Here is a 27,447-nt window from a genome sequence, read left to right on the forward strand (position 1 = left end):
AGGTGTCGAGTCTCGAGTCAAGGAAGCGGTGGCCGTGAGACGTAGAAGTGTTGAGAAGTCGCCGGAGCTAGCAAAAGCGCGGCGTTCGTCGTCGAGAAAGTAGCTGGTATCGGAAGGCCGGAATTCGGGGGTGGGGGACAGCTCGAAACGCCTGGTTTTATCGTAGAAGGATCAGCGTCAAGAACTCGAATAATGGGTCTCGAGAAGTCTGGGTCAGCAGCGGGCAGGATTCAAGTAAGCCGCTGCTTGATGCACCAGCGCGGAGCTCTTGGCCTCGACTGGCGATGTCGACCATGACTACGGTGCTGACACCCCGCTAACTTTTCTCCGGCTTGGACAGGCAGAGGCAAGGCAGGTCGCGAACTTACACACTCTATCTGTCACAGGGAGACTGCAGTGTATGCGTGGTCCTGCGAGCTCTATGCGGACGGTGGTCTTCTATAGGGTCTTTCGAGGAGAAGTGTTGGGCTGTTGGTTTGCAGGTGGACCTTGAGGTCGTCTAGGTCTTTGGTCCGCGTAGCTGGGAGCTCTAGCAGTAGGGAGATGCAGGAAGTAAGGGGAGAGGAAAAGGTTCAATCATCCAAGATCTGTGGGCGCAGCTGGCAGAGGATGGGCAGCCGGGGACTGATATAGTAATTGTGTTGGTCCTGGGGATGGACGAGGCCCGAGACACAGATACCGTACGTACACAGTAGCACTCGCAGCTAGACAGACAGGCAGACGACAGACGGGCTGACTTTTTTTTCGGCCGTCTCTTCTCCAGCTTCAGCCCAGTTCAATCGAGGAGAACCAATGCTGTCCAATGCCTTCCTCGTTTCCTCCACCCCTTCCCCGATTCACCGGACAAGGTTCGTGCCCACCCCCTGGTCGGCCCTGCATCATCCATCATTCAACCAGAGCGGGAAGCTACGTGCGCCCAATCATCAGGCGGCCCCGGCTCGTTGGGGGACCATTTGGATCTTTGGTGGGATGGTGGGGCCCCTGCCTTTTTATGCATCTAAACAGAGCCTCGTCGGCGAGCTGGTAGGTACGTACCGCAAGTACGGCGTCATATCGATAAAGTCGATAAGAAGAGAGTCCCATCTTCTTTTCCCTTCTCCCTTTAATTTTCAACCCTTTCTCCCGAGAATCACCTGCACGGTGCATATCGCATGCATGCATGGGAATCAGACACAGAAGAAGTAAGACATCATATCTAATTCCAAGATAAATGGTCATGGATGCTGTACACCTCGGTAATGTCAATATGAGTCAATCGGGGCGCTCTCAGCTCCACTGCCCTGGAGTGGTTCAGCCCAGCCCAGCGCCACCCCGGGCCAAACCTTCGGTGCCCGAAAGCCCTCCATCTTGGGGAGGTTTGGCACCGTCACACGCACGGCTGATTTGATGTCGGGCCCGTGTCCTTCGGCAATCCATCATTTCTGACTGCATTGCCGTGCTACTTACTGAGCCCTCCAGCGGCTGATTGTCCGGACTCCGGCGCGCATGTCTTCGAGCTGATTTTCTGCTACACTTTGCTGCCGATTGCGTCTCCTGTTACCGATCTCTCGTTGGCATCGGCAACCTGAGATCTCGAGGCCGGGAACAGCGTCGCAGTGAGGAATACGACGGCGCGACGAACTACTACGTGTACCGCAGTACGGAGTACATCCCTCCCCCTCCTTATCGATATGGGTCAATCGAGGTTTCTTCCCCACGTTCCTGCGCTCTGCGAGAAAGAAAAAAAGGAACCTCTCAACCAAATCGAACATTCCCGTCTCGCTAAGATCCGCGGCCACCCCAGTCTAGCGGATCTCCGGAGTTTTGTGACAGCCACACACAACTAAACTGCACGGCACTCATCAGACAGACTCTCAGGCCAGGGACTCTGTGCTCTTGCTGCCATGCACTGCCCATGCAACAAGAGGAATAGTCGGCAGGTCGGCCGGCCGGCCAGAGTCGTAGTTCCGCTCATCCGGCTTAAAGTGTGTTGAGTAAAATTTCCCCTTGAATTCTTCCGGCACAACCCGCGCTGTTTTGTAGCGCATTTGCATGCATTGATGGCAGGCGTTTGCTGCCAGGGAAGGGGGAAAAAAGAGATGAGCTGTCTGTCTATCCCCCCAATTGTTGAGGCTGCCCTTTTTCCCACGCCTCTCTGGGTTGCCCCCCGTCCGCCCGCGACCCCTGTCCTCCAAAATTCCAAGATTTCCCAGCGGGGTGGGAGGCCAGATCGCTAGCGGCCAGGGTCCGCCCTTCCACCCGCATATCCCCAACATCTTGTCCGCCCGCGGCGAGGCTAAGAGCCGATGATTTTGGACTGGCACCTGAATCTTTGACTCCCGCAGAAACACAAGCGCCATGCACCGCGCTCTCACTTACACAAATAAGGCTGTTATGCTCGGTCATACTAGGGACAGCCACTGATAAAACTATCAACAACTGCGTCCAGGAGCCTTTTTTGAAACCGTAGTCAACAGCCTCCTGGGCATGGTGGCACGGCGACGAGACTGGCGATGGAAACACCGAGCAATGTCGCTCAGGCAAGGCCAGCCTGAGCGAGTACTGCAAGTTGCATACGGCCTGCAGCCGCCAAGCCAGCCAAGTGTATGCGAATATCAGAATATCTGTGGTTAATGATGTCTTTCGTTCCCAAAGTGAGAACTGGTTGGCGCCCGAGAGTGGAACTCCTCCTCCCTTGGCCTCAATACAAGACATCCTCGGTCAATAGCACAGTCGTAAACCTGCTCCTCTCCAATCTCGCCAACATCACCTGCCCGGCCTGGGCAGCCATTTAAGCTCAGCCTTGCCCCCACAGCTCCCCACCCAGTGATGCCCTCCCCGACTCGAGAGCCCAATGCATCATTTCCCACCCGTCGCATCGATCGCTGCAGACACGGTATAAGATCGCCTGTGGACGTGGACAGATCCTCCGGGCAGCGGAGCGGAAGCACGCCTACCCGCCCCGTACGTCATCTCCCCCCAGCGGCACCCGTCTGGCCGTGCTCCTCCTGTTGGAAGAACTCCCAGATGGCCGATGGGGTCCGTCGCAGCGCGGGTGGGCTCTCCCTGAGCTGTCCATCAGCCGCACTCCTTGCTGCCTGTTTAGCATGCTTTGACAGCTGGGGCGTCACAACTAGCCTCGCAGACACCGGTTCATGCTCAGGTCACGTATCACAGTTCACAAGTGAGTATCGGGTTCACTACGCAGCCAGTCGGTCGATGATACCTCAAGGATATATTACTCTTCCAGTGGTGATATTACCATCTCAGGACATCTTCTATCCTTATGATATCCATTCTTCATCGTCAATTTGGTCTCCTGCCGTCCATCACATCTCTATCCGAGCCTGCTGTCAACCACGCAGCCGGACGAGCCAGACAGCCTCGGTCGGGCAGCAACCAGTCTCACTCTAACGCTGGGATCGGATGCTTGCCAACCTAACAACCAACCAATCAACCAACCAACCAAAGCATCTCACTCACACGGGAATGCGATAAACTCCGTACCCATCGTATGCCATGCCACGCCGAACCGGTTCGCCCGTGTAAATGACCCTATCGCAATGATCGCAGCCCTCGTAGTGTACAAAAGAAATGGGTATGATGACAAATGAAAAGAATATTGGTGCCAATGTGAAGATAATATAGAACGCTGAGCCACGGTCGAGACGAATCTGCCGGGTTCATTCCTTATCCCCCGGGTTCTTCTAGAAGGTCTCTCCCAGATCGCCCAGAGGCTGCGTTGACGCCTTCTTGACCAGCGTGGGGCCTAAGCTTGGTCTCCTGACTGGTTCGGCCTGAACGCTTGCTAAGCTCTGCCGCCTTGAAGTTGGCATCGGGAGCCCGCTTGGTGTTGGGATGCCGCTGCCACCTTCCAACCGACTATAGGTTCCGCGCCTGCTAGGTGTCCTATACGTCCGTTCCTCCGGCTCGACTTCTTCTGCCGTACTGAGGCTAAGGCTGCTCACTGAGTGTCCGTGGAAACTGCTACCAAAGCTTGTCCGGCTCATCGGCCGGCCCAGAGGCGTCCTTGCACCGCCTGCGCGACTTCCTGGGCGTGGTGGCGCAATCATGCTGTCGTTCCTGCCGTCGGCGCGACTGACTGGCCGCGCATAACTCGAGGTGCTGGCTCGGCTGCTGGGACGGCTGACCTCGGATCCTGAGTCGAGAGGGCCACGGTTAGGGAGCGGACCAAAAGACAGCCTGTTGACGCCCGATATACTAAGTCGCGGTAAGTGTCTGCCGCCATTAGTGCTCCTGTTGAAACCGTGGCCGGTCGGCGTTGCATCATCGGGCGTTGTGCTGGTCGCAGTAGAAGACACGGACGAGACTCCTCGCTTTCGAGATCTTATGGTGACATTGCTGTTGCTAGCGACAGATCTAGGAGAGGCACGTGGCGGCGTTACCGTGGGTGCGGGGAGCTTTGAGCGTGCAGAATGAACTCGAGCTTCGAGACGCTGCATCTGGGCAGTAAGAGTTCGGATGTGGGTGAGGGACGTCGAGGGGGGTATCCTGTTCTGAGCAGGTGCTTTGGTGGGAAGAGGTTTCGTGGTTCTGCGCAGGGCAGGTGTGGGTCGTTGTGCGGTGTTCGTGGTGGAAGGTCGAGCAGTACTAGATCGCGACGCTGTCGACGATACTCGGGGTCTTGATGTGACACTCGAGTCCATTGAAGGCAATCTCGATCTCTTTGGCTTCGCAGCCGCAGGAGCAGGTGTCTTCGTCGGCGGGCCCTTGGGCTTCGATTTGGGGATCGGGGCAGATGCATCCGACATCGGTGGTGATGGAGGCTCGTGGACTGGAGTTTTTGACGATGATACTGATCCGGGTGGTGTTGAAACGAGAGGGGAGCTCGCACCGGACATGGTGCTGTTGTCGAACATGGGGCTTTCAGGAATAGAAAGGTCTGTCGATATCGTGGACAGATGGCGCTGCTCTTCTTGTTTCTTGAACTTGTCCTGGAGGATCTCGGCTTCGATCTTGAGGTCGGATAGCTCTTCTCGTAGTCTTTGCGCTTCTATTCTGAGCTGCTCCCGTTCTTGTTCGCCGATTTTGATCTCCTCCTCCATCATGACCGACCTCTCGATTGTCGCATTGTATTTCGACTCCATGTCCTCGAGGGAGGAGCCTGTGATCCGTGCTTGTCGCTCAAAGTCATCATTTGCAACTTCGATATCGCGGAGCTTGTGTTGCAACGTGCGATTTGTGTCCCTCAAAGTCGTGATCTCCTTCTCCAGGGCGTTCTGGGCCGCGTTCGCCTCGGCTTTGGATTCCTTGTACTTCCTCTGCGAAGTTGGAGTCAGCGACGTTCGGCCTCTGCAGACAGTAGCAGCAGATATCGGGAAGCGGTGAGCCTACCTTCCACTCGTCAACCTCAAAGCTGAGGCCCTCTGCCTTCTCTTTCAGCGCATTCTCCCTCTTCTCGGCAGCATCTAGGTCTTTTTCCAACTCCTTCTCGAGCTCCTCGCTGGAAACCCTGAACTCGGCAAGTTCTGTCTCTAGCTGTTCGTATTGCGATTTGTACCAGGCGAGTGAGTCTTCCGGCGCTGCGTCTCCGCCCGGCGGGGATGACGGCGGTTCGGACATGGACATGTTGATGAACTTTGGATGGAGCAAGAAGTGAAATCGTAAAATGTGACGAGGGTGCGCCACTCGTTACAAAAGTTGCATGTGATTGTTGGTTGGACTGAGAAATGCCGATCTGGTGGTCGGTAAAAGAGGGGCGGTAGTTTGGATTGTTGATAAGGAAAAAGGGGTGAGTCGGCAGCAAAAGGATCGAGGGCGTGAACTCGTTTGGGCGGTGGTTGAAAGAAAACAAAAAAGAAGCCGACCGCGATGATGAAGAATGGAATTCGTCCTTCATGCAACGCGATGCGATGCGATGCGATGCGATGCGACGGGAGTGGTTGGCGGTGCCTTGTTTCAGTCAGACCCAAGGATCATCTCGGGTCTCCGTTTGCGTGTGGTTCATGCGCAAAATAGAGGGCCCCAAGGAGGTTGGCAGGTCGTCGCGCGCAGCGGGAGAACGGGAGCGGTCGGTGGATGGGGATGGGGGGGGTTGAGGGTCGTCGCGGGGCCGTCAGGCGTGATGTCCGTCGGGGTTGTCGACTGCTGGATGACCTACCGTCTTGACACGCTGCATCAGGCTGTCGTGAAGCCTCGTCGCAGTGGGTGCAGGTGGTGGTGGTGAAAGTGTCGCGGGTTTGGAATGACGAGGAATGTTGCTGCTCCAGCAGAGCCCGTGTTTCCCTGGTCGTGCCTGGTCTAGCACGTCCAGCGCTGTTTCCTTGTGGACGTGCGCGCCTGCAGTTGTCGTCCCCTGGTGCCCTGGCACGCCTGGGTGGCTCCTCCCCTGTTGACTCCTGCCTCTTTGGCCCCTTCCCGCTTGTCCCTCCACGTCCCTCCTGACGCGGGCATGGCGCTAGTCTGCCTATGGTAAGCCCGCTGTCACGGCAACCGTGCACAGTCCAACGTTCCTGACCTGCAACCAATCAAGTGACCGTGTCACCAGATCTGCTGGAACCCTCACATGGGGGGAACATTGGAGCATCACCCACGATCGAAGATTGCTACGTACCATTGTAACCACCCTCAGTTCACGTCAAATGTCATGGCACACCAAAGCACGTTTTCCACTGGCCATGTTATATATTATGCTCCTCATTGAGATGATGCGCATCTCCTTCTCTAAAGTCTGAGTTGGTCTCTCCTCAGTCCACAGCCAGGTATGGCACAGGCCAAGGATTAGTCCGTCAGCCAGTCAAGAAACCACCCAGACCCAAGTATCGACGGCTATGCGACCTGGTTCGGATGAACCGTAGATCTGCTGCGAGTCCAGGCACAGCGGGCCAAGCTTTCAGCCTCCCGTCAGGTCTGCATGCCAACCTCTCGGCCTCTTTGAGCAGCATGTTTGCCTGCAGCCAGGAAGAAGCAAAGACGGCATCATCCCAACAACACTGCCGCCGAGTGAAGGTCTCTGTGCGCTCAATGGCACATTATCTTGGCTTTGTGTCATTCCTTGATGGCTCGAATCATTCTCCTCTTCCAAGAGGGACTCCTCATCTAAAATCCCCACATGCCCCTTCTCTGGCTTTCAGATCACCGTGCACTATCCGGTGCTCCCCAAACCCTCGGACAACGGCAATCTTCGCATCCGGATATTTGATAGTCATCGAGGAGCCATCATGAGTAGAGTTCCGAACCGTCACAGGATCAATCACCTTACCATCCTTCCATTGGAAAGAGATGGTCCAGCCATCACGGACGTGGAGCCCTGTCAGTGTTCCATGTTCCCACTCTCTCGGACAGGCTGGTAGCAGTGTCACACCAGCACCGTACAGAGTCGGCTCCCAACGCCTCGCAAGACATTCTAGGATGCCTGCACATCCCCCGAAGTTGCCGTCGATCTGAAATGGAGGGTGGTTGTCCAGCATGTTTGGGAGAGTCGAGGATCCCAGGAGAAGCTCCACGTGCTTCCCGGCACCATCGGAATCTCTCAAGCGAGCGTGCAAGTTGACCAGCCACGCCCTGCTCCATCCAGTGTGTCCTCCCCCATGTGCTGCTCTCCTTTCAAGTACTTTCCTCGCAGCCTCCATCTCCTCATGGGTGCGGAGTGTATTGCCTGGATACAGGCCGAAGAGATGCGAAACATGTCTGTGGCCTGGCTCAAGCTCATCGTGGTCTTTTAGTCCCCATTCTTGTATGAGACCTTTGTCGTTGATTTGCACTGGCGGCAGTGTCACCTCCTCGACTTTATCAGCCAAAGGATGAGACCCTCCGTATAGCTTCTCGACCGTCCACAAGAAGTACTCGAAGGCCATGTCTATAATCGCCATATCCATTGTTGACCCCTCGCAGAGGATGCCCTGTTGGCCGTTTGACACGAATGTGTTCTCCGGCGAGAGGGATGGATTCGTCACGAGGTATTTCCCACACTCGGATGGGACAAGAAAGTCAAGCAGGAACTCGACGCAGCCTTCGAGAATCGGCGCGAGGCGCTCGTGCAGGCTCCGATCATACCGTTCCCTCACCAGTTTCATCATGTCAACGCAGACCCAGACGCCTGCGAGCGGCCACAAAGTCGCTGGCATCCATTTGTCCTGGGGATCCGTGTCTGCCCAAATGTCCGTGTTGTGGTGGGCACACCATCCTTTGCACCCATACATAGTCTCCGCTGTCTTTCGACCTCTCTCTGCCATCCTTTCCAACAAGTCAACAAATGGCAAGGCGCACTCATACAGATTGCACGAAGCCACGGGCCAGTAGTTCATCTGAATGTTGATGTTGATGGTGAACTTAGCTCCCCACGGTGGTGCAAAAGAAGGATTCCAAAGACCTTGCAGGTTAGCCGGCAGTGGCTTGTGTGAATCACGGCTGCACGAGATCAGTAGGTATCGCCCGAAACTGTGGTATAAAGCGACAAGCCCCGGGTCGCAGCGGTTCTTGATGCGTTGATCTGTCGGTATGTGTGAGGCATCCGGCCACATGCGGAGATCAACGCGGCCGAAGAGTGACTGATAGTCAGAAACGTGCCTGTCAAGAAGCACCTGCCATGGCTGACGTAGTGCATTATTGACATCACTAATAGCAGCCTTCTCGAAGTCTGATGCTCGGAATGTTGTCTGGGCACCAATGGCTATGGTACATGCAGAAGAGGTCACAACAAGACAGTTGCCCACAGCCTCGACAGAACTCTGGACATCGTCGTCACAGCTGATGCCGAGGACGAGAGCTAGCCGGTTACTATGCTCCCCGCCAGGAGTCGCTTTCAGCACGATTTGCTTCTCTTGCGCGCGAACACTATCGAGAAACTCATTTGTCTCCCACTCGAACTCGCTGACACGGTTCAGCCTCACTATGAAACAAATCGGGCGCGATGCCGTCACTCTCGTGAGCAGCACCTGGTCTGGAAAACTCGCAATGACTTGTCGTTTCACATGCGTCTGCTTGCCGCTGTCTACACCCTCATGGAATCGATATTCAGTTTCACAGATCGCGCGAGACAAATCCAGTGATCCTATTCAACTTCTGTCAGCGGAGTTGGTAGTTTGACTGTTTCAAGAAGCATCCATAAGCAATAGGGGATCGTAAATGTGAATGACGCACTTCGATATCCCGATGTATCACCGTGTCCAAATTCGAAGTAGCAGTTACCCAAGGGCTCATAGTGCCGCATGCTCGCCGGCGACGCGAAGAATGCGGTCCGGACCAGCTCTTCGGCCTCGGCATGCCGACACTCTCGGACGAGTTGCCGAAGCAGAGAAAGGTTTCGATAGGCATCGCGTGGCGTACGGTCTTGCGGTCCGCCATACCAAACCGAGTCCTCATTAAGTTGTAGTAGCTCGGTGGTCGTTCGGCCATGGACCATAGCACCCAGGCGGCCGTTGCCGACGGGAAGGGCTTCGGACCATTCTTTGGAGGGCTGGTTGTAGTGAAGGTGTAAGGGCTGGTCTTCTGTGATCGGCGCGTTCTGCTCGCCTGCGCCTGCGTGTATATCTTGAGCCGCGGTTGGGGAACTACTCGAATCCATGCCGGTGTCGAACTAGGGCCAGACCGGCTCAAATTCGTAGGATCGGGGGTTCAGGCAAGTCGCGCCGAAGTCCCGGGCCGTTCTTTTTGCTGCGACACAGTGCACCTGTCGAAGTGGTGGTATAGCTTCGTTGATCATGAGACTGACAGTCAGGGCCCTTTATGGTGTCGGTACGCCAAGGTCTGCCGTAGGGTTCCAATGCTTGATGAGGTTCATGGTAAATAACCGTCGGGTGGATCCTACTGGAGGCGTGCAGCATCTTTCCCCGCGCCTTATTCCTTCTTGATCAGCGGGCTAGTGCATTTCGAAGACAACGGGAGGGGCCAAGTGGATGGAAAATATATCCAACATCGAAATCACAACCTAATAAGCCGTGGAGAAGAAACCCTGCACGCGTCTACTAACCCAACTTCACCCGCCATCCCCACACTCCGGGTCTTCTCTTGGAGGTTCTAGACCAATAGCCGCCACACATCACCCCATGGTTCGTGTTGCTGGGTCGATCTGTTGGATTTCCCCGGATTGTGCATTCAGTACCCGTAGAGCCAGCAAATCGGCTTCAAGTACCCAGCAGGTAAGGTCTCGTGCAGTGTTTCTCTCGGAAGCCTAGACCGATCACCGGTCTAGTGCGGCAGCAGCCCCGAGGGTATGGGACTGATAATTGCTGCCGTGGACATATATATGGCAGCCACAGAAGAAATGTGACCTCAGGACAGTACCGCGTTTTGTCCACTTCCTCCGCAAGGTCTGGCGAGCTCACCAGTATCTACGTTCCCTAGTGGCAAGCACAGGTTTGCCCAGCATGTCGACGCCGACGCCAATCGAGGTGTCCAATTCCGGCGTGACTAACGTCCACCGCAACGATGCCCTCGAGGCTGAGAAGCTTGGCGTGGATGTGGAGGAGGTTGTTGTTACTCGAATTTCCGAGGAAGATCTGGTACGAATCTCACGTGAATGCCTGGATATCCACTCTGCAACAGGCTATCGCATTGCTTTGATTACGCTCGTCATGGGCTTCAATATGGCTGGGTATGCTCCTGCTCTACAATAGTGCCAGGCACCTTGGCGACTGACTTTCTCATAGGTACGGAGTGGATTGGGGAGTGATTGGAAGTATTAACTCGTACGATACTTTTCATGGTGAGTCCTTCCGTCTACATTTGCGCTGGGCATGACGGGGCAGCAAGCTTATGTGTAAAAGATTACTTTGGTTTCCCTAACAGTGGTGCTATCCTGGGCACCATCAACGGCCTTATGACCATTGGAAACTTCTGTGGTGCACCTTTGCTCGCACTAGGAGACGTCATCGGTCGACGAGGTGTAAATTTCGCAGGCAACGTGATCGTCATCATCGCTGCTCTTCTGCAAGGCCTAGCGCCTAACCTTGCCGCCCTCATGGTTGGCCGATTCCTCCTTGGCTTCGGTTCTTCAATGGCATCGGCGCCTCAGTATGTTGCAGAGATCGCGCCCATGCATCTTCGTGGACGACTAGTCGGCTTCTTCGGCACATTCTTCCAATTTGGGTCTGTCATAATGATCGGTGCTATGACAGGTTTTACAAAATGTGGGTTCATTGCTCTTTGTCGTTTCCGGAACATAAGACATGACAACTATCACGATTCGAGACCTCTCAAGGCTTGAAGCAGCATGCTGAGTCAGAGAGAATAGGGAACAATAACTACCAGTGGCGCATCCCACTGATCCTGGAAGCCCTTTTCCCCTTGCTCGTCTGTAGCACTATCTACTTCTTATGCCCCGAGTCTCCCCGTTATCTCATCCTCAAGGGTCGGCGAGAAGAAGCGCGAAGAGTTATTGCCAAATATATGACGACTCACAACGACGTCGACGCCCCTATTGTCCCATTGATCATGCAGCAGATGGAAGAGTCCATCGAGTCGTCCCGGACGGGCAAATGGGCCGCATACGACTACCGAGTCTTCTTCACCAAGGCCGTCGGCTATCGGACCTTCGTGTTGATCCTCTACTCAATCTTCCAACAATGGAATGGCGGCGCAATCATCTCGTACTACCTCTCGCCCGCGCTAGACACGATTGGCATCACCGCGGCAGTGGACCAACTAGGCATAAATTTGGGCTCCACAATGGTTTATTTCGTTTTTGAGTTCGTGGGCGCCTTCCTTGTCGATATCTTCCGTCGACGGACGCTCATCTTCGCTGGCCTGATTACCTTCATCCTTTGTCAGTTCGCGGCAACAATCACAAGCTGGCAATATTCGCTTCACGAGTCGCATGCCGCGGCCGTCTTGACCGTCGTCTGGATCTTCATTTACCAGGTATGCAGCGCATCGCTGATCGCGACCATGCACAATCTTTACCCTGTCGAGATCCTGTCACTCCCGCTTCGAGCCAAGGGGATGGGTTTCTACAACATGGTCCAAGGTGCTGCTGGTGTGGTGCAGAACTATGGAATCAGCGTGGGTATCCAAAAGGTTGGGTACAAGATCTGGGTTGTCTACATCGTGTACAACACTCTGCAACTAATTGCGGCTTATTTTGTCTTCCCAGAGACGAGTAAGCTGAATTTGGAAGAGATTGACACTATATTCGAGACACCGGGGTCCAATCCGGTCAAGCTGAGTTTGAAGATTGAGAAAGCGAGGGAAGAGAAGGAGAGGCTAGAAAGGGAAAGTGGTGCCTGATATCGATAGCCAAGCATCGTCTATTCTAGTCATCCGGCCGGACAACACCCAGTGGGTTCGAACCTCTCGTTTACATTGACAATGACGTTACTGGACTTCAGTAACATCGTCCGCCGGATAGTTGAATGCAGCACTGGGAGAATTTAAATTGGCTTCCACTGAGTCAAATGCGCGAGCCATGAGAGATACCTTCTGCCGAAAACCTTGTTCAAATTACCACTGTCACTCATCGACCCTCCGATGGACGAGAGTCACGTAGCTTAGCAGCCTTCTCAGACACATCCAATGCCCTTTGGTACCTAGGTATGATCGAAGACACAGAGGGCTGTATCACACTCAAATCTGGCATACCATCACGTCCCCTGCAAATAAGATTCATAGTTGTGCATTATCAGACTATCCTAGCAATAGCTCTGAGTTCAGTCTTATGAACTCTTTTGGACACCGATACGCCGTCAGACTCGATTCGAGCGACCTAGCTTTTTGATGATGTTATGCTCAACTTATTGGCTCTTAGTGGATATGTTTCCCCAGCAAACTTTCGGCTTCAACAACAATGCTGCCGAATTATCATTTTTCCAAGCCCGATCACAATGTTCCAAATCCCTCAATACATTCTCCGCAAAGTGGCGTAGCTCGCTCGGCATACACCAGGAGGTGCCTAGAAGAATAAAATCATGAAACTTAGCCATGGCCTGGTGAAAATGAGGCAGCCATCCTCTATATGTAGGGTAATACATCACTTTGAGGGTCATGTTACCTTCGTCAGTTCCGGGGTCGCGTGTGAGCGGCGATCAGGTCCGCGGGCTTCGTCCAAGAGACGTCCAACTCCCGAAAATAAGCCACCGTTGGTACCGCAGGCTGGCGAAGGAGCTGAACTTGATTTCTGACTATTGGTAGAAAGATGCTGGCGACCCACTCCATGGTTGGTACACAATCCGTCTGTTCCAAAATACTGGTGTCCATATCAGGCCTCTCGAACATCTGAAGGAGTTGTATGAGCCCCTCAGAATATATCCCCTGCCTTCCGTAATCATTACAATACTTCAACATCTGGCTGTCTGGTCGGTCTCTTTCCCACGATTCTTCATTATCTTGTATCCCATATCCTTCTTCTTCATCGTCATCCGAATACTCGTCCAAGTCGACATGCGCCATGCAAAGAAGCCTCAGGAGACAACCAAACTGGTGCACATCAGTCCATTGTCTTAATTCTGGACTTATTGAAGACGCTGGAGGTATGCCGTCTTGCACAGTTAAAGGGTCGTCTTCGTGGATAGCTGATTCGCCAAAGTCGCCCAGCACGATCTGCGGAAATGCTCGAGTCCTGTGCATCTCCAGGTCTGACCCTCTGGTGAGAGGGTAATGAATGAAAACATTCGAGTCGCATATGTCACGATGATAAATTGGCAACCAGCCTGGCAACGGTGTGCAGGCCCTGGGTCCAGAGGTCCCACGCGGTCTGCCGAGATGCATGTAGACAAGCGCTTCGCCAATCTGCTCTGCAACGTGCAATATAAAATGCTCTGGTATGCTTCTTCTCTCGCCTGGACCTGTTTCCTCATCGAAATAATCGAAATGCTTTTGTATGAAGTGGTTCAAATTCCCGCCGTTATAAAATCTGTTGATGGTTGTCAGTGCTGGGAGCCAGTCACAAATGATAATTAATCAGTGTTATATAGCATGCCCGCCTTTCTTCTGCAAGACTCAAATTTCGCGGTAATGACACCTACTCTGTGAAGATTCCCCAGTGTGTTTCGCTCAACCGCTGCCAGCCAACTAGCCTCGGGAAATAGTCCTCATCAGGTAAACGTGCCAGTGCTTGCGGGCAGGTCGAAACGCGCAGCTCGGGTGGAATATCGCCCTTGAATCCATCTTCATCTTGTTCTCTTTGGTCCACTACGCCTGCCCTTCTGTGTACAAGCTTTCGGACATAGAGCTTCTTATTGCGCACTGATTGATACACGTCGACATTGGCTCTGAGCAGGCTTATGTGAATGAAATCACTCGATAAGAAATTTTGTTGCGGTACTAAATCGAGCGACCACTCTATAGGCTGGAATTCGTTGGATGCGGACATGGGTGCTTGATGAGCAGATGAACGAGACCGGTGTAGATATTTCTCCAAGGGAGCCTACTTCACATCAATCCTCTGCTCTCGTGTCGAAGGACATATTTTCCTTTGAAGATGGGTCTAGCGCACAGAAGCGTACGTCAAACAGACGAATGTATCGTATCTCGGTTGATTAATTTTCAAAAATTGAGTAGTCTTCAGAACGAGAGAAGTTCAGTTAGGCGGCGACACATAAGGCAAATCAAGTTGTTCCGGACCTTTGTGTCGTCGACAAAAGCTCCAGCCGTGCCGCGACGTCCAAATATATATTGTAGCCATGGGCGCCAGTCACATCTTCCTTTGACACACGGCCGAGAAGCTGGATGAAATCAGCATGAGTTACGGTAAGTGATGTAGAATGGAGGAATGGAGTGAAGTTACTGCATTCGGCCGATGAGTGGTTGTGTTGTGGTATCGTAAGGTTCAGAAGTGAAGTGCAGAGCTTTTTGTTGTTTGACGACGCTTCTTCCTGTGACAGAAGCTTACAGAGAGGACACAGCCACGCTATGTAGACTTCAGGTGACTCAAAACTCATCTTAATGGCCTTCTTGTTGGAGTTTGGGACTGGTGACGACGGCGAGCTGGTTTAGTTGAGGTCGCCTCCATGGTCAAGCTGCTGCCCACAAGGTGTGGTCCAGTTTCTGGCAATGGATTAATAGTATTGGTTTATCTGCTTGAATTTTGCAAACACTTAGACGCTGATTTAACCTCTGAACTGATTTCAGGCATATTGTTTCGGTACCCTGGTGGCTAGGAAGTGCTGAGTACTGCCACGATTCAATGAAGGTCATAACATAAAATAGTTGAAGACAGTCAGATAACTAGAATAGAAGCCTAAGCTTTGGCGTGCGAAACAACTGTCGAAAAGGTTTGAAGGACGAACGGCAGACTGCGACTTCCCAAGCATCGACCCCGACATTCGCCATCAATCTCCCTTCATCCGTGTATTCATCAGAGAACCATTCACCTAATTCTAGTGTACCTTTCCACAAATCAGCCAGCACCAGACAGTTTGACTCCTACTTTATGTTCGATGAACCATTTCTATTGAACAATCGCAGACCGTTCACGTGCCTCAAATACCCTCGCGCGGCAGCCCTACCAAGACCGCAAGCTTGAGCATCGAGGTAGAGAACATGGCAACACCAGACGCGACAGACACGACTTCTCACTCCGACAAGGTCGACGGTCAAGACCTGAGTACAGATGACCTGCCGACAGCGTCGCCGCCGCAGATCGCCGCAACATCAGCTCACTGGCAGAACACACTCGAGGAACTGCTGCGTTTTCCAGGCATGGACCCGCACATGAGGCTGTTTCGCCCTGGCAACCCCGTCGGCGAGATCACCTTTGCGCTTGGTATCACGGACTCGGATTACACAATCATTGAGAATGACTGGGTCGCAATTGCGGATCGAGTCTTTGAAATACAGACGTGCTGCCTGATGCTCGCCAAGCAGGTCGATTTTGACATCGCTGCGGACGGTTGGATTACATGGGATGTCACTTCCGAGTGGTGCGATCGCGTCCTACAAGAGCTTCAGAGCAAAGGCTTTCGTACCACTTGTACAGCCTTGGTTCCTTTCGTGTTGAGGGTTTATTTACGGAGCAAGTCTTGGATCAGAAATCGGCAACCCAGAGGCCGCCAGCGACATAAACAAATCATGGAAACACTGGAGCCTGATGAGTGTGCTGTGATTAAGCAGTGCTCGATGGTGGCCAAGGGTTTCTCAAGTGGTATGTATGAGCCTTCCTCCGCTACGGGTACCCATCCGCCTTCCATTAGAATCTTCCAAAATACATCGCTTCGGGCTCTGCAGCCGGCGACTGACGCATAACAGTCATCAGGCAGACGAGGCAAGAACGGATCGAAAGGGCACAAGAACACAACTTACAAAGCGATGTTCTGTCTGGCAGCGGCGACAGTCTCTAAAAAGTAACTGAGCTGGCTGTTTTCGCCCGTCACTCAAATGCGTCAACGCCCGTTCCCTGAACACCCGGCACCGACACGTTGCAGTTGATCCCTTACTCAAGCAGCAAGGCTTTGACCACTCTCACTTCTCTTTCGAAGACATCTTACGCTATTCAACACCTAGCATAAGGCCGTTGATGATTTGAGCATGGGTTTGCGGGAGTATTTCTGATAGCGTTAAATACTGTAAACCTTATTTAATCGTTAATCCTACGATTCACGGATATTTTCAACTCAAACAATTCGCCCATTAAATTACAATGCTTCAGCCCTGCAGCACCTTTTCCGGCACCTGGCTTATAATTCCAGGCCTCAGCGAGTGTTCATCGTCGTGGTAGGATCGCCCCGAGGCTTCATTCACCCACTCACGTTGTGTGACCGTTGACCAACCCAAGAAAAAGAAAATCATGCACGGCAGAACCACAGACCATCTTATCAAGGCGATAGCTATCACCGCAGAAAAGAGTGTAATCGGCATCAAAGTCGTGCTCATCATAGCCATGCGGTTCACACTCGAGGTCCCGGGGTCCTCGCTCGTCAACGCCAAATCCAAAGAGGATGCCATTGGATTACCATCAGTATTGGCCTGCTCGCGCGAGAACAGCGCAGATATCTAGTACGCACTCGCTGTGAGCTTCAACCCTCCTTGAAGAGGATGATAGGCCGAGAGACAATGAAGAGCACATACCAACCCGTTCAGCCTCTCCGTCCGTGCCTTCAAGTCTACCAGTGTCTCCTCCAGCGAGGCCATGTGCCTCTCGACCGCGGGTATTGCCTCGATCATGCCCTGCATCGCCCTGTGATACCGGTCGAGGAAGGAAGGTGCAACAACGTCTGCCACCAGTGTCTCGTGCTCCCTCGATATCATCTCTAATATTTCCTTCCCCATCTTGATCTGTCGTAGCTTGCGGGCCGCGCTGTCCGCGATCTCGCCAGATGCTTGCGACCAGGATATCAGCTTGTCGATGCTGAAGGGCTTCTGCGTCGGCGTGCCCGGTGAAAAGTCGACAAAACTCGGCTCTGTTGATAGTTTTGTCGCGTAATTGGACGACTGTCGTGAAAGAGGTTGGCTTTTAGATCGGGTAGTCTTCCCACCGTCTCCAGTCTTGGTTATCTCGGTCGTCCCGTTGCCAACTTTTCTCTCAATATCCTTTACGTGTGGCAGATCGCTTGCGCTGAGCTGGTCATCAAATGAGTGGAGCATGTGTAGGCATGAGACAAAGCTCAGCAGAGGTGGTGCAAATATGTAGCCGCGGTACATCTTCAGCATATTCCTGAAGCCCACCCAGGCTTCACTTGGAATCACTGCTCCCGTACTTCCTTTGCTTGTCTTCTTCTTCGCAGTTGTGGCTTCCGGAGCCGGTCCTGGATCCTTTGCCTTCTCTGGGGGTTTCCGGTCAATGAGTAATCCTCTGGTCTCCAGACTGCGGCGATTGAACGTCCACACCAGTGCATAATCTGCCGTGCCAATAAAGGTCGTCACAATGCCCTTGGTCGTGTCGTTGTACTCGTGGAAGCCATCATAGTCGCGAGCAATGAAATAGAGTGCACCGTGATCTGCGTCCATAGTGTCCACATAAAGATGGAGGAAAGCCTCGCGCGAAATGGCCAAGGTATTCGTGTCCGCACCGTCAACCTCCTCAGGGGCCGCGCGCTGGATGCACACTATTTTTAGCGATGCAGCGGCTTCCACTTCCTGCTTCGCTTTCCTGGGAGCCTCATCACTCGTTTTGCCAGGTGATGTGCCTGTCGTTGCTGTCGTGATCGATGTCGCCGCCGTCTTGTTGCTTTGCAGGCTGACACTCCTTGAGTGACCTACGGTGCTGGCCGTTCCACTCTCTATTGCTTGGCTCGGCTCCTTCGCTTTCTTTGGGTCTGCCTGTTGTAGCTGGGAAACAGATCGTTTTGTGCGTACTACAACTGATTCAACAGGCCTCATCTTCATAAATGCGACCAAGTCTTCCTCATGCACCGTCCATTCATTGAAAGTGGTATAGTTTCCACCAGCGTCGCTCGCACCCGTGCCTGTTGCCTTAGATGCATCTTTCTGTGATTTGGTGTCGCCTGTACCGCCGTCAGAAACAGAGGGTGCATTGGGGATGCTCCCGATAGACTGTCGGTTTGATGCTGTGCCTGAGGTGGAGAGTTGTGCATTTGGCGATTCAAAGGCGCCGATCTCTATGACGTTATAGCGCTGCGAATCATCGTTGCCACTCCGGAACTTCTGATGCCTGTCGAAAGTCGACTGGGCGATAAGCTTTAGGCCTTCCATGGCTGGATGTTAACTGAGAGCATGTAGCTTCACAGGCCTTTGCAACTGTGGATCCTGCAGGTAAGGACGGAATTGTCCAGGGGTATTTGTATGGATTGATGATAGACCGTTAAAGAGATGCAGGCCGTGATGGAATGAGGTGGGAAGATGTGGCTGGAGGGGTAAGATAATGTGGCGAAACATGTTCCCTTATTATCGGTCTAGACCATCAGCTGTCAGTGTGGCAGACGTCTCAGCTTTTCCCTTCGTCATCATGCGCTAGCAATAAACTAGAGTTAAGATTGGTTGAAGTTCAATCATCGGGTCTTACTTGTGATTTTGGGTGGGCAGGGGACTCCTCACAGTGGAGGGTGAATCCCCGGCTTGATTTGCTCAAGGACACCTGGAACCAGGCCGTTGTCACCAAGCGCGCTGCAGTGCGACTGGTTGTCGCAAGCAGCAGTAGCCCTGTGACTTATCATCCCATATACGAAGGGAGTTCATGCTGCTTTAACTTATAACAAAGGTCACATCGTTGCTACGCATAGAATATGGCATTATGGAAGTGCGCACTGTGGCTGAGACTTCTATCAGGACCATCCAGCAGAGCTCTGGACGTCAATAGTTGTGGAACCTGGGATCCGTCTTGAAGGAAGCGAAATGCGAGCACTGACGCGCATGAATGGCCCCCGGATAGGTCATGCCTCCAGAGGAGACGATATACCCTCCAGATGCCATGCATATTCATTTGCTGAGCTCGTAAAAAGCAACGTAAGCCTATCGTCCCCGCCACCAAAACGACCCATGCGACTAGGGTCATTTGCTCTGTTTCTGCTCCTCCTGAGCACGAATTCGAGTACATACATATGACCAGATTACGTACGTGATTTTGATTAGACGCGATGGCGATCTAATCTCGGCTCGCCTGCGCTTAGTCCGAGAAGCATTTTGAATGCTTCGAAAACCCGGAAATATTGACCAAAAACCTGCAAGACTATCTATTTAGCCAACCCTCTCAAACTTTATTGGCAGTGACTTGAAAATACACACAGGAATAATCTTGAAAGACGCGAGAGAATACTTGCCAACTGCTCGTGGGCTAAAACATAGGACAGCTCTATCATTCACTAATAAATGATATCTCCAACTCCTTGTATTTGCACAATAGGTCTTGAATCTAGGCTTAAGCGCACCAAGGGGTCTCGGACGAGACTAGAAGCGAGCTTGCTCCCAATGAGATCACTAGATTCAACAAGACTCAGCGAACAAAGGCATTGTTGGTAATTGGCTCAACGGGCAGCCTCGGGCCGGTGCTCGTGAGTAGCATGAATTCAGTAAGATCAATTTTCAAGGAAATATGGTATCAAAAATCTGGTCGCTGCTCTTTTCTCTTAAAGAGCTCTCATTCATCCCTTCGCACAACGTTATACTCTCGTTACCGTTATCTCAGTCTTCGCCATGATTTTAGTTGGCTCCAGTATGTATTCTGTGCTGTCGGTATTATTGCGAACGACGCTCGCTTCGGCCTTTGCACGATGTCCCGAACCGGATCCTCCCAGATGCGTGTCTCGTGCATTATTTGTCGACTTCCAGGTGCGCAAAGCATATTGGGAACCAACAAGGTGGCCTGTCCCACCAGATTTTCCTTTGGAGCCCGTCGTGCTGCGTTCTCTGAAGTATTTGATCAGGGGAGATAAGCATGGGACGCTGGCGACAATGACGCCCAGATTGGCCTCAACAGCTGACCACATGATGAGTGGAGCACTGTCGGTGTAGACAACGAGTCGTTTCACGGTCTGGATTCGAATAATCTGGATAATCGTGATGAAGACGCCTAGGCCGAAAAGCCCGAGAAGGACAACCTTTCTCCGGTTTTGCATCTTGAGGCTCATCAAAACAGGAAATGGAAGGATCATGCTAAGCCATAAGCATTAGCATTTTCGTGTCCGCGGCATAATCTCTCTGTAGGGAAAGGCATCAATGGCCAGACGGGGACAGACTCACGCAGTGACGTCAAATAAAATGGTCAGGGAAGCCATTGCTGTGTAGACCGGGACACCAGGGAGGCACGTCTTATCAACAATGCTAGGGTCCCACTGCGCTTGAACCTGTATTGACTGTTAGTCACAGGATCTGCGGCTCGGGCCAAGATCCAACACTCACAGGCTGGCAAAGATTGATCTGCACCAGCAGAAACGCCAGGTGGAAGAGAACGGTGAGCAGTATGACAACGTAGGTAGTGTAGCGGTAGGCGCCTTTTGGCATAAATCGCAGATACGATAGCAGCAGGCTGAGTTTGAAGCCCAGAATGCTTGTGATATAACTATTCCGCGCCTATGTCAGCTTGGTCATAAAAGACGATAGTGCACATAATTTGGCTTTTGTATCCTTACAATGGAGCGCCCATGTACTGTAGCTGCACTGTCTGTCAGCTCTCTTATCAGGATTTCGGAGATGATGGCAGAACTCACTAGGCCAAAGTTGTAAATGTCTTCGGTCGGCAAATCTTCGATACTATGGAGGCCAAGACCCCATCGTGTCTCTGTGCATTGTCATCGTCAGTTTGATGCTGCTAAACATGAAAAGGTGAATTGGCTGGCGGTTTCTTACGAATGACAGACAACACGGCAAAGCCCGCAGATGCAATCTGGGACGTGTAAGTGTTTGCACCGGAGTGTACTCTGTATCCGAAACAGGTGATATCAACTCACCCATGCGTAGATAATCACCCAGTCATCTGCGAATTTCGCTGTTAGAATCAATGACCTAGGAATGTAAAGTGAAGTAGGTCCGAGCGTACCTGCTCCGAAGGCTTTGACCATTGATTGACGAACATAAACCCGCAGAATCACAGCAACCATTGCTAAGGTAGTCATCACGATAGCTACAGCCGATATTCTGGGCCCGTCCGTTGGTGCATCTGGGTCTACGGTGTTAAAAGTCCACCCCATTTTGCCGGGCGCGGTCAATGTCGGAGAGAACGCAAGATTCGGAACGACTGGGTATGTGGAGGCTGTCGTGATATATGGGGACCTTCAGATCGGATGTCGATCCGGAACGAAGCGGTTGCCGAACGAGTTTTAAAAGGAGAGACGTCAAAGAATCCACAAAGACTTAATCTGTTGTTCTAAACAGCGGAGAGCGTCAAATATGAGTCGAGTGGGCGCAAAAGACGCCAACCCAATCTAGACCCGGATCGACCTGAACAACATCTTGAATCACCGCTGGAACAGTTTATACCTCAAGATTGCCAGCTTGCTGCAGCCCTGGCTCACTTCACGTACCTGCATGAGCCAGGACCAAACCCGTCGCTTCGGTGGATGCCCATGCTCCACTCCGAGCAAGCATCTTCCGAGATAATTTTGTGCTAACGATGTGTCCACACCTAAAAGTGCCAATGGCAGGCACACCGTCGCAAGCAAGCCCTGAGGCAAAAACCTCCTCACTTCTCTTCGTGCCCAAAGCACGTAGTCTGCTATATTGGAAATGCTACAGGCTGAATATTTGAGATGTGTACAAACCGTTGTTGTTGCTTGCCGCCAGAGGAACAAGCACTACCTAATTGTGGTCGTAAGCCATCTGTAGACCATTATTCGACGCAACTCCCTCTGTCGTTTGTTCAGCGGGGACTTTAAGGTGGACTAGCCGAGGTTTCCGATCTTTGGAAGCATCGCTCGGGAAATGTGTTGCAAACACGAGGACATGAGATACTTGGGCAGTCCTAGCTCTATCCTATTGGAGGACGTCTCTTCAACGGTCGCCGGGCTGGTAGAACCGTTCCGTTCACTCTAGCATTCTGGATTCAGGGTCAACTTTCTAGAACAAAGCTTGTCTCAAGGAGGGAGCTTAATCTGCTTGGTGCCGCTGGCCCGACGGTTGTCGTCGAGGGATCTCATAATTCCCTGAGGTATGCCAGGGATCAGTCTGGGCGCGCCACCTGAACACTCGCAAGATCATTTCAATCTGGTACCAGCAGCCGGGCGCAGACCCACATCATCGTTAATTAACCACGACAGGGCGAATAAGAGGCTGTTGGCTCAAGGATGAAAACCTGCATAATCGGGGCAGAAGACTGCCTTCGGCATGTTCATCCGATGTAGCAATCATACTCCGCTTGCATTATTATCGAAGTGGACTCAGCAACTGGGCTATGTGAGCGGAATGACACGATGTATCAAACGTACTCCGCGCAGGTCGGCCGGCGCTACTCGGAGGCAGGGGTCGTCGAGTTGGTCTAGGCAGGATGCGGAAGGTGTATTTCGACTATTCGCAGACATTTCCTGGCTTCTAGGAGAACATCCACGTGGCAAATTTCAACGGCATGCTATAGTCCTTCTTTCTCCTGAGCATCGGTTTGTAAATTGTCTCCGCGTATTGCTTGGTATTACTCGGGGTGGGATCGGAAGTTGAGCGAGTTGCAGCTCGGCACGCACAGCAGAGCCAGACTTTTCAGTGCTTCCCGCTCCAGCCACTCCATCAAACCGCGGAAGTGCCGAGGTCGCTGCAGCGAGGGTGTACCAGCCACAGGGGTCCCAAACCTTGATTTAGTTTCCAAGTAGTGATTGGCTGGAGATGGGGTACTGTCTTGGTCACCACTTAGACACGGGGATCGATCTCGAGAACTGTGGCAACGATGCTGATTCGGGTGTTCTACGGCAAGCCTACACATTTTACCCGTACATCGGAAAACATCTTCTCTCATCATCCTTAATGGCAGGATCAGCAAACCTAAGCCCTGCGAGCCTTAACAGTCCCGGCATCTTGTGTTATACAACCAACCTCAAGGTCAAGGATTTCCGCAGTGGGCCCTCGTCCCTCCGGCTCCACCATCCGCGCGTTACCGGTTCGAATGGCCGAGTCTAGGGGGCCCCATATCGCGGTCTTTTCTGGCGTTGGGATCTATGCTAGACGGCAACTAAATGAGCCACACAGCGGTCTGACAGCATTATAATAGCTAGTGGGAGAGACAATTAAACGGACGCTGGCCTCATTCATGGCCCTTTCCTCTGTCTCCAGCAGAACAGTCTCGCGTCGGTCTTCAACAATATGAGGTCTTCTCTCCTGTCTCTCGGCGTTTGCGCCACTCCTACGCTTTCTCTGGCGATCTCAAACGCCACCTGCAAATGCTTCCCTGGGGAGAGCTGCTGGCCTTCCACCGAGAGCTGGGAGTCTCTGAATGCGACGGTCGGTGGTAGGCTTATTGAGACTGTTCCTTTGGCTAGGAGCTGCCACGATCCTCAGTTCGACAATGCCACCTGCTCGGCACTCCAGAGCGAATGGCAATCCCCATCAGTACAGTGAGTGGACAACATCAGTGAACGCATTTTCAAGAACCAAGCTAACAACTCAACAGCATGTCTGACCCGTCTTCGGTCATGGCCCCGTTCTTTGCCAATCAGAGGTAAGCAAAGAAGTGCCGAGTTGAGAGAGGGGATATCAACTAGTGTATCAGTGACTAACTTCCGCCTCCCCGAAACTTCAGTTGTGACCCCTTCACTGCCGAGAACAAGGCCTGTGATTTCGGTAGCTACGTTCGCTACGCAGTAAATGTCTCAAATGCAGACGATGTAGCCGCTACCATCGCGTTTGCCAAGAAGAACGATATCCGGTTCGTTATTCGAAACACTGGACACGATTATCTCGGTCGTTCAACTGGAGCCGGGTCACTATCAGTCTGGACTCACTACCTCAAGGACATTGAGTTCCTCAACTGGAACGATGCCAACTATACCGGAAGTGCCGTCAAGGTTGGCGCAGGCGTGCAGGGCTACGAGATCCTTGCTGCCACCAAAGCTAAGGGTCTTGTCGTGGTTGGCGGCGAGTGCCCGACAGTCGGAATAGCTGGTGGATATACACAGGGTGGTGGGCACTCTGCTTTGAGCACATCGTTTGGTCTTTCTGCAGACAATGTCTTGGAGTGGGAGGCAGTCACAGCAGATGGCCAGCTTGTCACAGCTTCTCGATCAGAGAATCCCGATCTGTACTGGGCTCTCAGCGGTGGTGGCGCAGGCAATTATGCCGTCGTGACTTCAATGACTGTCAAGACATTTCCAGATACGTATGTTGGAGCAGGCACTCTCGCCTTCTACTCGGTTGATACAACAACGGATGCTTTCTACGAGGCTATCGACGCCTTCCACAATGCGTTGCCCGCTATGGTAGACGCAGGGTCCATGGTCGTGTATTATTTCACGTCCACTGTAAGTTTTCCATCCCTCTGACAAATGATTCAAGTTTGCTCAGAGCCATGGCTGACATCATCACAGTTCTTCCAGATTGCGCCGCTTACAGCTTACAACAAGACGGCAGCAGAGGTCAAGGCCATCATGGCGCCCTTCATCGAGAAGCTTAATGAGCTGAATGTCACGCACACGGCGTCATACAACCAATCATGCTCATACTACAAACATTACGATACCTACTTCGGCCCGCTTCCCGTCGGTGCGATCCAGGTCGGAATTGCTCAGTACGGTGCCAGGCTCATTCCTCGCTCTGTCGTGCAGGGCAACAGCACAGCTCTCAACCAAGCCGCCCGAGCTATTGCAGAGCAGGGTGTCACCTGGATTGGTGTAGGAACAGACGTCAGCAGGTTCGCGACTGATGAGCAGAACGCCGTGCTGCCCGCTTGGCGGAAGGCTCTCGTGCACGCCACATTGACGACCGTCTGGTCCTTTGATCCGGAAGACTGGGACCAAATGCTGGCCAACCAACAGCTCATGACTGATACTGTCATTCCTACCATCGAAGCTGCGACTCCTGGATCTGGCGCTTATCTTAACGAAGGCGACTTCCAGCAACCAAACTTCCAGGACACGTTCTTCGGGTCCAAGTACGAGTCTCTCTTGGGCATCAAGAAGAAGTACGACCCGAGTGGACTGTTGTACTCAACCAAGGCAGTCGGTTCTGAATCATGGAAGGTTTCCGAGAGCGGACAGTTATGTCGAGCTTAATCAATTCAATGTATATATTAGGAGAAATACTTGTACCAATTGGTAGTAATTATCAAGCTTTTTGACAAAGGAGATGACACATCAAGATTTGATTTGATAAGTACAATGAGACACTCACGCACCAGTTGGCAGTGCATCGTCTGTCATAACTGGTTCTCGAAATGCTCCCGCAAGATCTTTGTAGTCATGGGAAAATATCTCGCAATCACGAATTACAACTCACGCTGCACCACCAGAAGGGTTTGCAGTGTTTCAGTCAGCGGCCTCTTCTTTGTGATCATCTTCACACTGGCAAATTCCTTAGAGTCGCATGTCGTAAAATCCACCACTTAAACACTTAGTTCACTGCTCAGGAAAGAGTTCTGGATGGATAGGGTATTTGGCGCCTTTTGGGAACACAAACAACTTAAATAGGAATGGATATCACAATGTATAAAATTATGTAAGCCTTTGACTGAGAGGGCTTGACATCCCATCCCCAGTAGCAAATTCTACTTCTATTGAGTAGCTTTTGCTGTCCGCTTAGCCAAGCCTTCCCGGACCCGGGGCAAGATATACCGTCCATAGTCAATGCTATCGTTAAGGTTGTCATAGCCACGGATAGAGATCAGATCTGCGCCAAGATCGACATAGTCCAAAATCGACTCCGCGACGGTGTCGTATGATCCGACGAGAGCCGTGGAAGCGCCTCGCGCATTTGTTGCAGTGACAGTAGGGTACCACAAACACCTGTCCTGCACCTCACCCCGCTTGGCAATTTCTAGCAGGCGTTGAGAGCCCACGTTCTGAGGTGTGCCGGTAGCTGGTGGCGCCTTGCCCTGCCCTGCCCATGCGGCACCGCCATTGCCCTTGAGCGCATCGAGTGTCCTGTAGGCCTTGGCCCATGCAAGGTCTTCTGACTCCGCGATAATGGGTCGGAAGGTGACCCAGATTCTTGGCCGGTCATCCTTAGCCCGGCCAGCCTTATCAGCCTCTGCGTAAATCTTATCGATCTGCTCCTTGGTCTCCTTCAAGGGCTCGCCCCACAGGCCGAAAATATCTGCCAGGGAGCCGCCGACCTGGTACGCCTGTGGAGACGAGCCGCCAACTGAGATCTTGATGGCACGTGCTCCGCCCACGGGCTGAACAGCATTTGAGAAGTCCTTGAACTTATAGAACTGGCCGTCCCAGTCGAAGGGCTCGGACGACTCCCATGCGCGGCGGAGAATCTTGATGTACTCCTCGAGCCTGGCGTATCTTGAGTCCTTGTCGAGGAAATCACCCTCCCTGGCTTGCTCAGCATCGCTGCCCCCAGCAATAAAATGCACGACGACTCGACCTCTGCCGAGGTGGTTTAGGGTGGCGAGCATCTTAGCGGCAACGGTGGGGAACATAGTGTTTGGCCTCAGAGCAATGATGATGTTGAGCTTCTTGGTCCTGGCGAGGATGGTAGCCCCGATCGTGAAAGGGTCGTAACCGCCCGATCCGTACGGAATGAGCGTATAGTTGAAGTCATAGTCGTCTAGCCCACGAGAATAACGCTCAATAAAGTCTGGGTCCGCCTTGGCCCCAGGGATGGGCTTGAGCTCAGTAGAGGCATTGGGGAAAGTCACGGAGATGAATTCGGCAAAAGACATTTTGGCTTGTTTTTTGGTAGAAGACCCTGTTCAATCTCACGCTAATATGAAAACATATCTATTTGATGTTGCCGCCAAGTTCAATTTCGTGAGTGTATTATATACCAGGCATAGCGATCGCATGGTGGGGAAGCAGATGGCGCCAGCTGCGTTAGGATCACGTCTTACACCAAAATCCGATGATCGGCCGGATGTCGTCCCACGCAGTGTGTTGCATCATCTGAACTCTAGTTCACGCCAGCGAATAAATCTTCGGGACTCGGGGGAGTAGTGTGTGCTTGCAGCCTATAGATTAGACCAAGCAACTGCCACGTCTATGCAGTGTGCGCCCGCACGCACCGAGGTACGTATAGTGATTACTAGTAGTTGGCTTGATTGAT

General features: G+C 52.5%; 9 protein-coding genes across 9 annotated transcripts; 3 read left to right on the top strand and 6 right to left on the bottom strand.

Annotated features, from left to right (window-relative positions):
• Positions 1–3,686: 3,686 nt before the first annotated feature.
• Positions 3,687–5,568, bottom strand: J7T55_014254 (uncharacterized protein; the record flags this gene model as incomplete). The annotated part of the gene is made up of 2 exons (XM_053132318.1): positions 3,687–5,261; positions 5,335–5,568. 2 exons carry the CDS (start codon positions 5,566–5,568, stop codon positions 3,687–3,689), a joined length of 1,809 nt encoding a protein of 602 aa, XP_052989855.1.
• A 1,466-nt stretch (positions 5,569–7,034) lies between these two features.
• On the bottom strand, positions 7,035–9,505 carry J7T55_014255 (uncharacterized protein; the record flags this gene model as incomplete). The annotated part of the gene is made up of 2 exons (XM_053132319.1): positions 7,035–8,830; positions 9,082–9,505. The coding sequence occupies 2 exons, from the start codon at positions 9,503–9,505 to the stop codon at positions 7,035–7,037; spliced, it is 2,220 nt and encodes a 739-aa protein (XP_052989856.1).
• Positions 9,506–10,307: 802 nt separating this feature from the next.
• J7T55_014256 (mfs sugar transporter) lies at positions 10,308–12,165 on the top strand (the record flags this gene model as incomplete). Its single annotated transcript, XM_053132321.1, has 3 exons — positions 10,308–10,534; positions 10,729–11,069; positions 11,141–12,165. The coding sequence occupies 3 exons, from the start codon at positions 10,308–10,310 to the stop codon at positions 12,163–12,165; spliced, it is 1,593 nt and encodes a 530-aa protein (XP_052989857.1).
• A 765-nt stretch (positions 12,166–12,930) lies between these two features.
• Positions 12,931–14,245, bottom strand: J7T55_014257 (uncharacterized protein; the record flags this gene model as incomplete). Its single annotated transcript, XM_053132322.1, has 2 exons — positions 12,931–13,786; positions 13,899–14,245. The coding sequence occupies 2 exons, from the start codon at positions 14,243–14,245 to the stop codon at positions 12,931–12,933; spliced, it is 1,203 nt and encodes a 400-aa protein (XP_052989858.1).
• A 1,169-nt stretch (positions 14,246–15,414) lies between these two features.
• On the top strand, positions 15,415–16,211 carry J7T55_014258 (uncharacterized protein; the record flags this gene model as incomplete). Its single annotated transcript, XM_053132323.1, has 2 exons — positions 15,415–16,015; positions 16,120–16,211. 2 exons carry the CDS (start codon positions 15,415–15,417, stop codon positions 16,209–16,211), a joined length of 693 nt encoding a protein of 230 aa, XP_052989859.1.
• A 304-nt stretch (positions 16,212–16,515) lies between these two features.
• J7T55_014259 (uncharacterized protein) lies at positions 16,516–18,522 on the bottom strand (the record flags this gene model as incomplete). The annotated part of the gene is made up of 2 exons (XM_053132324.1): positions 16,516–16,863; positions 16,939–18,522. 2 exons carry the CDS (start codon positions 18,520–18,522, stop codon positions 16,516–16,518), a joined length of 1,932 nt encoding a protein of 643 aa, XP_052989860.1.
• A 1,403-nt stretch (positions 18,523–19,925) lies between these two features.
• Positions 19,926–21,452, bottom strand: J7T55_014260 (uncharacterized protein; the record flags this gene model as incomplete). The annotated part of the gene is made up of 8 exons (XM_053132325.1): positions 19,926–20,418; positions 20,506–20,609; positions 20,665–20,824; positions 20,895–20,911; positions 20,973–21,043; positions 21,112–21,148; positions 21,213–21,238; positions 21,302–21,452. The coding sequence occupies 8 exons, from the start codon at positions 21,450–21,452 to the stop codon at positions 19,926–19,928; spliced, it is 1,059 nt and encodes a 352-aa protein (XP_052989861.1).
• A 2,095-nt stretch (positions 21,453–23,547) lies between these two features.
• On the top strand, positions 23,548–25,451 carry J7T55_014261 (uncharacterized protein; the record flags this gene model as incomplete). The annotated part of the gene is made up of 4 exons (XM_053132326.1): positions 23,548–23,798; positions 23,855–23,902; positions 23,984–24,701; positions 24,768–25,451. 4 exons carry the CDS (start codon positions 23,548–23,550, stop codon positions 25,449–25,451), a joined length of 1,701 nt encoding a protein of 566 aa, XP_052989862.1.
• A 497-nt stretch (positions 25,452–25,948) lies between these two features.
• On the bottom strand, positions 25,949–27,067 carry J7T55_014262 (uncharacterized protein; the record flags this gene model as incomplete). Its single annotated transcript, XM_053132327.1, has 1 exon — positions 25,949–27,067. The coding sequence occupies one exon, from the start codon at positions 27,065–27,067 to the stop codon at positions 25,949–25,951; it is 1,119 nt and encodes a 372-aa protein (XP_052989863.1).
• Positions 27,068–27,447: the final 380 nt, after the last annotated feature.

Source organism: Diaporthe amygdali (genome assembly GCF_026229845.1).
Source record: "Diaporthe amygdali strain CAA958 chromosome Unknown NODE_30_length_622097_cov_64_914702, whole genome shotgun sequence".
NCBI classification, from domain to species: Eukaryota; Fungi; Ascomycota; class Sordariomycetes; order Diaporthales; family Diaporthaceae; genus Diaporthe; species Diaporthe amygdali.